The 13,654-nt window shown below is 38.0% G+C and overlaps 1 protein-coding gene across 3 annotated transcripts in view; it reads left to right on the top strand.

Annotated features, from left to right (window-relative positions):
* Positions 1 to 13,654, top strand: part of HNRNPM (heterogeneous nuclear ribonucleoprotein M) — a 61,073-nt gene that overhangs the window by 17,968 nt on the left and 29,451 nt on the right. For 2 of the 3 annotated variants that reach the window (XM_037886025.2, XM_037886027.2), the window contains exons 3-5: positions 9,388 to 9,440; positions 10,263 to 10,270; positions 10,352 to 10,445. In XM_037886025.2, coding sequence (XP_037741953.1) covers positions 9,388 to 9,440; positions 10,263 to 10,270; positions 10,352 to 10,445 — 155 coding nt within the window. The remainder of the gene's footprint in view (positions 1 to 9,387; positions 9,441 to 10,262; positions 10,271 to 10,351; positions 10,446 to 13,654) is intronic. The other variant, XM_037886029.2, reaches the window with a different exon arrangement.

Raw genomic sequence — 13,654 nt, forward strand, 5'->3', positions numbered from 1 at the left:
ACTGCTGATTTAGTATATGTAGCTGTGTCCTAGAATCGAAATTTAATAGTCTGACTTGTGTTTTAGATAATATCCGTATTGTTGTACAATATTCAGGAGAACTTAAATGTATTTAAGGGTGACCTGCAAAGGAAGAAGAATCTGTTTGTGCCTCAGCATTTGCTGCGTTACATTTAAAGGAGGCCTTGAAAAAATGTTCATGTCACTCTTCCCCTTTTTCACCCCCTCCCAAAAGCTTTTTTCATATTGAATGGACTGATTTGTGTATTTCGGAATTCTCTCATTGATTCAGCATTCTTACCTCCTCAAAGGTGGAAAAAAAATCAGAATTACTTGGAACTTCAGCCAATATTCTAAAATGCTTCCACTCAAACAAGTTTTACTTGTTTGCTTTTATTGATATTGGACTTACTCATTTCCAGTCTTCCTGGAAAAGCAGAGGAGTCAAGATCTGAATTTCTAATGTAGTACAGTAGGGGCTCCCTACTTATGATTTAGAGGTCTCCAATTCTTTAAAGATGCGTAAAAGCATGCAGGTCATTCTCTCTTGTAGGTCACTTCTTAAATACATAGCAAGAGAATGATCCATAAATTGATATGTCTTGCAAATTAGTGACCAATGTGGCATAAACTAGGTAAGGAATGTTAGGTAATGTGCTCCCAGGCTGTGGCCTAAATGAAAGAGAACACAATTTTCCAAAAGGTTCTTAAATGTTTTTTCTTTGGAGGAAAACTGGAATTGAATGCATATAACTAAATCTTATGGACTGTAGGCCATGGGGAACATTCATAATTAAATGTCTTGACTTGAAACAATAAAATAGTGGTACCTGACTTTAACAACTGAACTATCTGTAATCTTAGTTATCTCTCCTTTCAGTTGCCTTTGCCCACCTGTAGCATTGTTGCATTAATTATGAATGATCCTATGTTTTAGAACTCTATTATTTTTCTTGGATGTGCAAGAAACATTGAGTAACAGGAGTATCTCTATGTGTAGATGTCTTTAAGTACTACGTTGAATTCCGTTCCAAGTGTCTTGTGGTTTTTCTCCAGTTCACGTGGATGGAAAAGTCCGATGTGAGATTGTTTCCTGCCTTGCTGTTCAGCTACTCATTCCTGCAAATGCTCCTAGGGGATCAGTGAAACCTCTTCATTCTGTCTGCAGGGCTTGTCATGTTAAATATCCAGATGCATTGTTCTTGGTTTTTGGGACTGCTCAAACATATTTAACAGTTTAGATTTGCTGTGTGGTTGGGATCCATTCTAACTAGTCATTGATTTTACCCAAATTGGTGTTCTTGTGCTGTGCTTGAACTTGCTGAATTGGTATTTCTTGATACAAGGCGTAGTAGTTCCAAGAACCAGGAATGTGGCTTTGAAAATTCTGTTAGAACTCTTGGGTTGTATGTGTAAGAATTACAGGCCCAAATGTAATGTTTTGGGAGCATGTGAAACAGCTTTGAACATAAAGGATGAAATGTAGGTGACGTTTTTACTGCTCCATCACTCAGCAATCATGTAGAAGATTTTAAAGCTATTCACAACAATGGCATAGCAGGTTGCTGAACGTAGAAGCAATTCACCTCAATCAGCTGTTTTGTGCCAGTAAGTATGGTTTAGGAGACACGAGCTTTGAGGTCTGCTCATCTCTCCAAATTGGTTTTCAGATGTGTACATCTGAAATCTTTAAAAGGTGGCATATTGCTCTGAAGAGTGATGCCTTGGTTCAGTCATTTCAGTGTATTGTTTGTTGGTGAAACTTAGAATTACAGGTGTGCAGTATCACCATTTTTAATAAAGCTCACAGATGTTCTTGTTTGAAACTCCCTTGTATTGGTTAACAAACCGTGCTGAACTAAATCGATGTCAGTGTCGTACATTGGTAAAAAGGTTCTGCAGATGAGTGAGGCTACATATAGCTTTTAGTGAAATGCCAGTTTAGTATGTATGTGAAGTCTAAAAGTGAAAAAGGTTGAATGCCAAATAGCTCTCTATCCTGTCCACCAAACAAATTAAAAAGTGGGAGAGAAAAGCTAATGTAGTTTCCCTTTTCATCTGATATTTCAGAGTAGTTAGTGGCTCAGAGCTGTTAGCAGTTCAGGTTACTAACTTTCTCATCTGGGTTGTGATGACATGCAACATATATTTAACTCACTTTTACATGAAGTATTTGATCTGATTCTACTAAAATACTAAATTTTCTAATAGTTTTCTAACCCTGGGAGGAAGTAGTTGGCTAGTACCCTCAATTGCAAGATGGAGCCACAGTATGTTAATAAGAACTTAAGAGAAAATAACTAGCTGTTGAAGAAGCAAACTGGCAAGAGCTGTAATTGGAAGTACCCTCAAGTCATATTTATGACTGCAATAGATAATGGTTATGAATCATTGACTACATCTGCAGTAACCCTCACTGCATCCTTTTTCCTAATTGCAAGAAATAACACCCTGGATTTGTATTTGGGGTAGGAAGAGAAGCAATATGTAAAACTGTTTCTTGATAAGATATATTCAATAGATCTATGTAGATGAGCAAACATGCATAAATTTCCAAGAGTGAACGTACACTGAAACTTCATTGTTTAAACATTGTCTCCCTACTCACCCCATCAACTCTTCAGATATTCTTGTTGGCTTTTCTTTTGCTGACTCAGTATGTACTGATGTAGCTCATGCCCCAGGTTTGTGGGTGGTGTGTTTTTTTTGTGGGTGTTCTTTTGGTCTGGTTTTTTAACGACTTGAATTGCATACACTGGTCTCAATTTTGTGTACTCTGGGTTTCACTTTTCCTGTTAAACAATTATATTACAGTAGCACACACAAGCCCTAATCACTATTGGAGGCTCCGCCATAGAGTGGAGACCAGTCTGGTTGGTAGGCCCATGTCTTGTTCTCTCCTTTATTTAAAACAACTTATTAATTTTAAACTCTAGTCTGTTTTTAACTCCTATCAATCCTTCTTTTGTTGAAATAAATCCATATTCTAAAATGTGTATTCATCAGTTAACCGTGGAAACCAGCATCTTGGCTGTAACATCATACTGTATACCCCTTTAACATACTGTGGTCATTGTGCGCTAGGGGACTTGTAGTGTGCAATGGCAGGGTCAACATAGATAGTAAATTTGTGGAACCTGGAGCGCTGTAGATGTATAGTCCAGCTTGCCATGCAGTAAAGGTTCATGTAGCACACCTGTAGCCATAGTAAGTCTCATTACACTATTAAATATATACAATTTTGGGATAGCTAGCTCCAGGAATTTAAAGCAGTTCAAAAGACATAAAATGCCCTCATAACTTGAGACATAAGTTTGCATAAGTGTTTCATCACAAACCCTAAAAATCAAGGAAATCACAAGTTAAGGAAACAGTTTAATTCAACACAGTACCAGTTTTAGTGTACTTCCATCATGAATGTGTTGGGGGTGCTGCTTTCAGTGTCTAATTTTTATTACTGAATGTTTTTGGCAATACTGATTCTCAATCAATGAATCCTTTTTATGGTAACAATTTCACCTTTCCTTTATCTGATGCTCAGAGCTTTTTGTATGAAACTGGGGGAGCATGAAAAGCTTTGAGCACCATCTAGCAACTGCTTGAGCAATACTTGGACTTCTCTGTTGGAACTCTGTAAACAATCTCCGATATGGTCAAACTGATTTGCTTCTGGATGGTAGCAAAAGCTATGGTACTGGTTACTTGGAAGTTTATTAAATGGGGCTCTGATTTAACTGTTGGTCATAACATCATGATTATAGTTGACAAATATCCTTACCAGAAAATTTGTCATCAAAAGAATGCTCCATGATCTAGGCTTTCATGTCAAGTTTCCTAAACCTTTATAACCTTCATGGCTGAAAAATGAACCAAGTATAACCAAGGTTCTTGTTTTCAGGTTTGCTTAAACAACCGTTAGGGCTTGGGTGGATTAGATACGAACCTTTTTATAAAAGCAGTGCCTCTGGAATATATAATTCTAACTTCTCTTGTCTGCCTGCTTCAGACCATGACATTTGGTAATCAGTTCCAGAAATAACACCTTATTTCAGCTCTTACTATATTGCATATGTCTGGAATAGTCTAAAAATCAATGGGTGAGATCTAGCAAAACTTGTTAGGAAGACCCTGCAAAAGTCAAATGTGTCTTAAAACAATACTTCTTAAAGGCTTTCTCTACAAAAGTGACCATTTTAAACTTCAGAAATCAAAGAAAAAAAATTCATTGCCAAGCCTGGAGACAGCATTCAATCAGTAAGTAAATAAAGTATAATATGATTTTTAGCCCTGCTTTAAGTCCATATGTAGTTTGCATTATGATTTCCAATTAATCACTGTTTTGTAGTGTGCATGTATATCTTGGAAGTCTTAATATCCATTTATGGCATCTGTTTAAAAAGAGCTTCAATGAAATATCTTAAATCAAACCATAGTGAGATGAGGGTTGTTTTTATAATGGGACTCATTATGAGTCAAATATAATAGGAAATCTTTAAATTTTCTCAAAGTTTGGATTTATATAGAATAGTGGACAGATTTTTAAAAAAAGGAAAAGGAAGCTGAAATGTCCTTTTTTTAAAGAGAGAACTGCACCCATTTTGCTCAGAGCAGGCTTTGTGCTTAATGGTTATTTCTGAGCCATTATCTTGTAGGAAGGGCCAAATTTTGTGGAAACTTAAATTGGCATGACTGTCTTCTACGGCAAAATTCAAATGAATGAACACACTTGTTCAATAAAATCTTCTATTGACTTTAAAATAAAAATGACTATGCATCCTCTTCCTTCTCCCCCAGACGACTTCTTTCCAAACAAAACACAAATGTACAATAGGTGGTAATCCTTTATTGGCAGGGAGATGGAACAGACCTATTAGTTCTCCTGTTATTTCATTTTTGATAAGGCTTTCTCCCTTCCTTTCCAAACTCTTTTATGTAGAAAATTTACAACAAACAAACTTGGATAGAGTGCCCTTACTTGCATCTTTAATATTTTTAAACTTCATATCACATGTCCTTTCAGATGAATCCAAGATGATTGTCAGTTCATGCCTCTGAGCTAGTCTCTCTGTAGACTAAACTTGTAATTTCCTACATGGAAGAACTTTGCAGATTGGAAACTAACTTCAAATAAAAAATTAAATTCTGCCAAAAATGACTATAGCAAATACCCACATACTCACTAAACTTGTTGCAATGCAGAATTCCTGGGGCATGTATTTTCAGTTTCTGTAATAACTAGTCTTTCTTCCAACTTTGATATTTTGCATTTTCATAACACTTTAGTTCCTTTCATTGAGCTTCCCAGCTTCTCTTCAAAATATGGTATTCAAAGGAGATTCTCTTACTCCAAGTAAAGTCTTACAAGTACCAAACAGAGGGGTAGTAGAAATATTATGTTGATTGTTAGATCAATGAGCTCATCCTTTTTGAAAGTGTAGGTGGTTATCCCCTGGTGCTAGTCCTTAAGCTTTAGTAACCCCCTCAGATCCTTATCTGGTACCTGTATGATATTTCTTAACTTGGTAGTTGTGTATGCAGTGGTTCTTTCCTATGTGAACAACTTTATTTTAATCTTTGTTAGAACCTTTTAAAAAAAACAAACTTCTGCCAGGTTCCATAGTATATTAGTCTACCATTCAGGCAGAAAAACACTGATCAGATAGCATTGCCTCTGTACAGTAGCTGAAAGAGTGGGGTTCCACATCAGGGTTCACGTACCATTCTGTGTTGGTGGCCTAGTGCAGTCTGACTTTCTGGCTACTGGCACAAGAGAGCATTGTGACCCTTCCTTCCCTTATAATGGTATTTTTTTTTTTTTTTGCCTTTCCTTTTTCTCTTCACCCACTCCCAACAAGGGAAAAGGAAATAGTTCTTGGAGCAGGAAATGGTGTGCCGATATGTGGTAAAAATACTTCTGTGACTGACTTCTCACTCTCCTTGTGTACTTTGCAAGTGGTATTTATCCCTGATGCCTGTCTGCTCTTCTAATAAACAGACTTCATGCTAACAAAAATATTGCTTAGTTTTGCATCTAGAATGGGTCCAAGGGGGCCTTTTTCTTTACCTTTCAGGTTCTAGGAACTGGATTTTTTTATGCCATCTCATATCAACCATAGTTTCTCCTTTAAGAACGTCACCTGGACCATACCACATGACTTACTAAGTGCAGAATGCACCTCTCACATTTCTTCTGTAATCTGGACTTGCTATCTTGGATGTTGGGCTAGCATGTCACTTGTCACATGGTGTCCCTATTCTGAAATTTGGCTGCTCCTAGAAGGAGGCTCAAATAGGATTTTTTTTTTTTAAGTGTAATTTTTGATACAGATGACTTTTTAAATGTGAATGTATAAAACTTGAACACTGAGAGCTCGGAGCAAAATTGGTACAAACTTTAAGGTTCTCTGTAAGATATGAAATAGCCACTAGAGAAGACTTCAGTAAATTTTGTGGTTCAAAGGTCAGAACTTCCTTTAAAGGCCATTAGGCTGATTACAGGGACAAATGTTAAATCAGCTTCTGACTGTGTTGAGCCAATGACCAAGGAAAAAAGCTTGTTTGGAGGAGTTTGTGTAGATTTTTAATGTATCAGTTGCAGCTGATTTGATAAGTAGTTTAGAGTGCAAAGCAATATCTTTCCAATGGACCAATAGTGCTACTGGGAGCATTAGGTCACTGCCGATTTCTAACCTTGTGACTTTAACTTTTGGCCTTTGTGAAATGGATTGTCTGTGTTGCAGGTTATCTGAGAATCAGTTATTTTTAAACTACATAAATTGTCAAATTAAATTTATATTCTTGTAAAAACACAGTGTGGTTGGACTCTGGCTGCTGCTGTTTAAACGAATGGCTTTCAGAATTTCCTGGTCATGCTGAATATTTTTGCCCAAAGTAGTTGGAAGCTATTTTTTAGCTGTATTGGCAGGAGCACTCAAGGACTGTGCTTAGTGTGTACACAAAGCAAGTGGAGGCTGCTCTCCCAGTACAGAGGTGTAGGCTGTAGAGACTTCAGCTCTAGGTTTACGGTGCTCTTGATCTAAGTGACCTGGCTATTTGGATCCAAATGTTGGCAACTGTAGTCTCCAGAGATGGTCCAAATACTGAAGATGAGAATGGTAATGTAGGTTAGAACCTTGGCTATAAACAGACACTTGTTTATAAGTTTCTACTAGGTTCATAGTAATTAATGTAATTCTGGGGTGTATTGACATGAGGTAATCTGCTCTACTTGGCACCGGAGAGGCCACAGTACTCCATCTGAGTCTCCTTCCAGGCACCACACTTTAAAGAAGATGTGGACAAACTATAGAGTCCAGAGAAGAACAAAAATGATAAAAGGTTTAGAAAACCTGACCTCTGAGGAAAGGTTAAACAAACAAACTAGAGATGAGTATCAGAAGGGTAGCCGTGTTAGTCTGTGTACACAAAAAGAATGAGGAGTCCAGTGACACCTTAAAGACTAACAGATTTATTTGAGAATAAGTTTTCGTGTGTGTTTAAAAAAAAAAAAAAAAAAAAAATCTGCACCTGAAGAAGTGGATTTTTTACCCACGAAAGCTTATGCCCAAATAAATTGGTTGGTTTTTTAAACTGAAGATGTTTAGTTCTGAGAAAAGATTGAAGGGGAGACCTGATAAGTCTTCAAATATCTTCAGGGCTGTTATAAAGAGGATGGTTTCAGAGTAGCAGCTGTGTTAGTCTGTATCCGCAAAAAGAAAAGGAGGACTTGTGGCACCTTAGAGACTAAGAAATTTATTTATCTGCAGCAAGGAAATTTAGCTTAAACGTTGGGAAATCCTTTCTAATGATAAGAACAGTTGAGAAACGGAGTAGGCTTCCAAGGTAGGTTGTGGAATCCCTCTCATTGGAGGCTTTTAAGAACAGGGTTAGAGAAACACCTGTGAGGGATGGTCTAGGTTTACTTGGTTCTGCCTCAGAATGGAGAGGCTGGACTAAATGACCTCGAGGTCCCTTCCAGCCCTACACTTCTAACATTATCATAGAATCAGTAATGGATCAGTATTCATTTAAAATACTTTTTAGTTCCCTTTCAATTTTGACTTCTGATCCTGTTAGTTTTTGATCAATCCAGATGAAGGAGAGGGTGAAGTAACACCTCTCAAGATTTAGAGATCCTACTAAGGTTTCCTTTGCAATTGTTTCTGGAAAGGAATCTCAAAACCCTCCATTTAGGTATTTGAGTAGATACTTTTATAAAGGTATATGTTGAAGTGACAGTCATTCAAGTGGGAGATGAAATTGAACATTCTTTCCCTATTGCATCCACTGTCAAGGGAAAACCATTAGAACTTCAACACAGACTACAATTTCTTGTTCAATATTCCTCTATTAAATAGCAATTCTTAGAACAGCCTACAGGCCTTCTAGCTTCTAAAGTAGATGATTCTCCACGTAAACAAATACAGTTGAAACTCTACATGGAAGTCCTCTCATTTTAAGGTTAATCTGTGAGTAGTCTTGCTAGGAATTTAAAGTCTGTTTGGACACATTCATTTTTATATAAACAAGCCAGAAAAGCAAGCCTAAATGGGTTTCTTCAGCTATACTTCTGTATGCTATTTGCTTCAAACTCAGCAGCCAATTTGGTAGTGGTATTTTGGAGATATACGGTCTGGTTATAGTGATCATGAATTGGCAATCCTAATCTTTTGTGGAGAAATGCAGATTTAGTTTTCCTACAAATTGTACTCTTTGCTACAGATTCTAAACATTCAGTTAATTCAGTCTTGGGAATGAAAATTGTAATGACTTTCCTAATGAAGACTATCTTGAAGTTAGTCAAATTTAAACCTCTAACTATTCTAAAAATGAAGTTCGCCTTCTCCTTCAGTTTAATTGGAAGGTTAATAATCTAGCCTAAGTAAACACCTAGTTGAGTCACTGACACTTAAATAGTTGTACATTTTTGGTTTTGGAGACCCTCCTAAGTGTCCCTTGTAGAAATCAGAGTGAAACATGAACTTGTAGCTGGTTAACGTCTGGAATATCTAGATAGAAGGCTACATACTATGTCAGTCTCCAGTAGAAATCTGATTCTGTCTGTAGAAAAAGGAAAACTATCATTGCAGACCATTTCCCATGGATTTGGATTGCCACAAGTGATTTGAGTATTAAAGGCTGAGGAAACTGATATTGTGGAAATAGCTTGTTTTTGAGTGGAGGAAAACCAAGAACCTGTTTAATTACTTTTTAAAGACTTTACTGCACACCTGTAATGTCCAGCTTGGTGGTTTAGAGAATATGGAGTGTTTCTGGGCTTTCTTATAAGGCAGAGGCTCCATACAAGGTTGTTGACTGTTCTAAATTCCCATTATTTTCTTGGCTTTTCTCCCTTGGTATATGTGTCGTCTGGAATCTGATTTGTAGTTGGTGAGGTAACATACGTGGAGCTCTTAATGGACGCTGAAGGAAAGTCAAGGGTAAGTGATGGAGAGATTTTCTTCTGTGGATTTTACTACATGACAAATGTAATTGTATGGTGGCGTGGAACCGCATGAAATCAAGAAGGTAGTGTGTATGGATAGTGGCTATATATCTAGGCACTGCCCAAAGCCCCTTGTGGGATGGGGAGGAGGTGGGAAGGGATGTGCAGATAGTATCAGCATTGTGCTCAGTTGGTGTTGGCTATGAGTGAATTATGCATGGACCCTAGCAGTATCTACAGTGGTACGTTAACGTAAAACGTGTCTTTGAAAATGTCATTTGTAGTTGTTGAATTTATAAGTTCAGTGTGCAAAAGCAGGTTCTGTAAACATGATACGTCCCATGCCAGTTAATATAAGGCAAATGTCTAAACTTAAGAGATGCGTAACTTTAGTAGGTGTCAAGCTACTTTCCGTTAAGTGAAGGAATGTTTTAGAAAAATCATAATAGGAACTCACTTAAGTGTACTGAAAGGATATGGACTTAGGATGAAGGAAAATGGTGAGGATTTTGACAGGAAATGTTAAGTGTGTGGTGTTTTCTTGGAGAACCTGGACTTAGTTTTGCTTATTACAACTTCAAAAACTACAATATAATTCTGATAATGTGTAGGAGTTAGCATTTTATGGAATCCAGGTAAGCTTGTATTTTGTTCTTACTATTTTTTTTTTTTTTTTAGAGTTAAATTATAAAACAAGTAGCTTTTAATTTAATTTTAAATCTTTAAGTTAACTTTTGGCATTTTGTGCTTTACTTACTTTCTTCTCTCTTTCCCTCCTCCCCTCCTTGTTACTCGTCCATGAAATCATCACATCAAGGGATGCGCGTAAGTTTTTTTCAGTTATTATGGGGGTGGGAAATTTCAAACTACAAGCAACAGTCTTAATACACTATCTTGTCTCCTCAGTGTTGTTGAATTTAAGATGGAAGAAAGCATGAAGAAGGCTGCCGAGGTTCTGAACAAGCATAGTCTCAGTGGAAGACCTCTGAAAGTGAAAGAAGTAAGACTTAAATCTGCTCTGTCTTGGTTCTTAAAGTGCTTGTTCTAATCTAATAAACTTTATGCTTGGCTAATTCGGATATGAAATCACCAAAAGGGTATTACATAAAATAATAAACTAAAACCTCTATATGAAATCAGTTCACCAGCTAAGATCTGGGCTGTCAAAACTTTTAGTTCTAGGTATACGCTTTACTTAACCTGAGGCATTGTTCTGAAATTCAGGTAAAAATGAACGTGTGCATTGGCCAAATTTAAAGTCTGTGTGTTGAATGTGACAATTCAGAACTGATGGACAAAAAGATAACAAGCAAAAGTGGCCATTGTTGCTAGTACACTTCCGTGTTTTGACTCACAAAACATACGTGTACTTTTCTTGACTCTGAATCTTTCCATAAATCTGTTCCAGAGAATGTTACGGAAGTGTTTGTAAAACGTGTGAATCAGAACACCGAATAAGCCTGTTCCTGTAGGTCACTAGAGACTTATTGCCATTTTAAATATAATTTCAGGGTTAGAAAATAATACTACAGATATTCAGAGTTTTGGTACAGTAACTAATATTCAATTATGAGTTATTTGCCAATAGTGTAGTTCTAGCATTGCAGAGCCTGAATCTGCCTTTGAGACTAATTTCATCGGATATGGGAATGTAGCTTCAACATTAGTAATAAGTCTTGGGGTAGGAAATCAAGCTGCCCCCTGGATAGCTATACATAGAAAGGCTGTCTCCACCCTTACACAGATTATGACTACCTCCTTTTACTAACTTTCAGTTAAACTCTGCTGTCTAAATTTTGCTATTTTCTTCCTGGTATAGAATCCTAGGACTGGAAGGGACCTTGAGAGGTCATCTAGTCCAGTCCCCTGCAATCATAGCAGGATTGAGTGTTATCTAGACCATCCCTGACAGGTGTCTGGGGATTTTTAAGAGCAGGTTGGACAATGATAGAGATTCCATAACTTCCCTAGGCAATTTATTCCAGTGCTTAACCACCCTGACAGAAAGTTTTTCCTAATGTCTAACCTAAACCTCCCTTGCTTCAATTTAAGCCCGTTGCTTCTTGTCCTATCCTCAGAGGTTAAAGAGAACAATTTTCTCCCTCCTCCTTGTAACCACCTTTTTATGTACTTGAAAACTTATGGTGTCCCCTCTGTCTTCTCTTCTCTGAACTAAACAAACCCAATTTTTTCAATCTTCCCTCATAGGTCATGTTTTCTAGACCTTTAATCGTTTTTGTTGCTCTTCTCTGGACTTTCTCCAATTAGTCCACATCTTTCCTGAAAGGTGGTGCCCGGAACTAGACACAATACTCCAGTTGAGGACTAATCAGGGCAGAGTAGAACAGAAGAATTTCTTCTCGCATCTTGCTTACAACACTGCTGCTAATACATCCCAGAATGATGTTAGCTTTTTTTTGCAACAGTGTTACACTGTTGACTCATATTTAGCTTATGGTCCACTGACTCCCAGATCCCTTTTCGTAATACTCCTTCCTAGACAGTCCTTTCCCATTTTGTATGTGTGCAACGGATTGTTCCTTCCTGAGTGGAGTACTTTGCATTTGTCCTTTTTGAATTTCATCCTATTTACTTCAAACCATTTCTCCAGTTTGTCCAGATCGTTTTGAATTTTAGTCCTGTCCTCCAAAGCAGAGTTGACGTTCTGTGGATAAATGGGTGACTGAATTTGGTCCAGCACAGGTGTTAGTGAAATTGCTGCCATCTGACTGCTGTCTGGTCTCACTTCAGTTACCAGTGATCAGTTGTTAACATAGAAAAATATGCCATCTCAGTTGATATTAATTAGGGCCCCTTGCTAGAAGTCTTGTAGGCTGAATGAACTAACCCAGGGGTCGCCAGCCTGAGCCCGAGAAGGAGCCAGAATTTACCAATGTACATTGCCAGAGAGCCGTACTAATGCATCATCAGCTCCCTCCCACCCCCGCTGCTACCAGCACCTCCTGCCCATGGCAGCCCCGCTGATCAGTGCCTCCCTGCACCTCTCAATCAGCTGTTTCGTGGTGTGCAGGAGGTGTGGGGGGTGGGGTGAGAAGTGAGGGCATGGCAGGCTCAGGGGAGAGGTTGGGAAGAGGTGCAGTGGGGCAGGGCCTCTGGCAGAGCCAGGGGTTGAGCAGTGAGCACCCCCCAGCACATTGGAAAGTTGCTTGTAGCTCCAGCCCCGGAGTCGGTACCTATACAAGGAGCTGCATATTAACTTCTGAAGAGCCACAGGTTGGCCACCCCTGAACTAACCTTTAATTACCAGAGGGTTCTTTGCCATTTGATGGCTGAAGCTGTGTGGACTTCTTGCTCTCTGGCTAAATGGAGGACTTCAGTTTGCATGTAGCTACTGCTGTCACCAAACTACTGTAAGTGGCCCATAGGGTTAAGCAATGGAATAAGAAACTTAAATTCAGGCCACTCCACCTCAATGGCAGGCTTAGTATATTCTCTAGTCATTTTGACCCTTCCAATTTAATTCGCTTCAGCAGTAAGGATTTAGCAACTTCCCTTAGGAGACCATTCAAAACAGGTTAACTGATATCCTGGCTTGGAAATGGTTTCCTAACCCTCACATAAACTTACTTATTAAAGGGATCATGCAAGATAATCATAGCCTATTAACACATTTTAACTCATTTATGTTACAAATATGTTCTCATGAAAACTGAGTTCTGTATTTGTTGGAACACTCTCCTTTGTCTTTCACTTTTCTCATACACTAGTGCAATGCTGCAGAGTTCAAATTACCAGTCGCTACAAGGATATGTCTATTGGAATTTTTTAAAAAGAACCTCCATAATCAAAATTTTTTTAATTAGTATTAGCTTTTTAAAACCTACATTCTGAGCAACCTAAAATGTGGTCCAGAAATCACTGGTGGTCCAATAAAAGATATTACCTCACCCACCTTTTTTCTGTCATCTCGTTACATTTAGTTATTGTCTAGGCAGCTTGGAGTCCAAACTACTATTGACATGTGAACTTGGACAAATCACTTAATCGTTTCTGCCTTAATTTCAAATCTGTAAAATGGTGCGAATGATACTCCTCCTCTGAAACGTTTTGAGATCCTCAGATGAAAAGTGTTCTTGCCCTCCTTGAAGTCTGATTGTACAAGTATTCTCTAATAGGTAGCTAAGTCATTAAGGAGACAAACAAGCTTTTCTGTAGTTAACATTGAAGCTCTTTGTGGTAAGTCTTTAA

This window comes from Chelonia mydas, chromosome 25, assembly GCF_015237465.2.
Source record: "Chelonia mydas isolate rCheMyd1 chromosome 25, rCheMyd1.pri.v2, whole genome shotgun sequence".
In the NCBI taxonomy this organism is placed as follows: Eukaryota; Metazoa; Chordata; order Testudines; family Cheloniidae; genus Chelonia; species Chelonia mydas.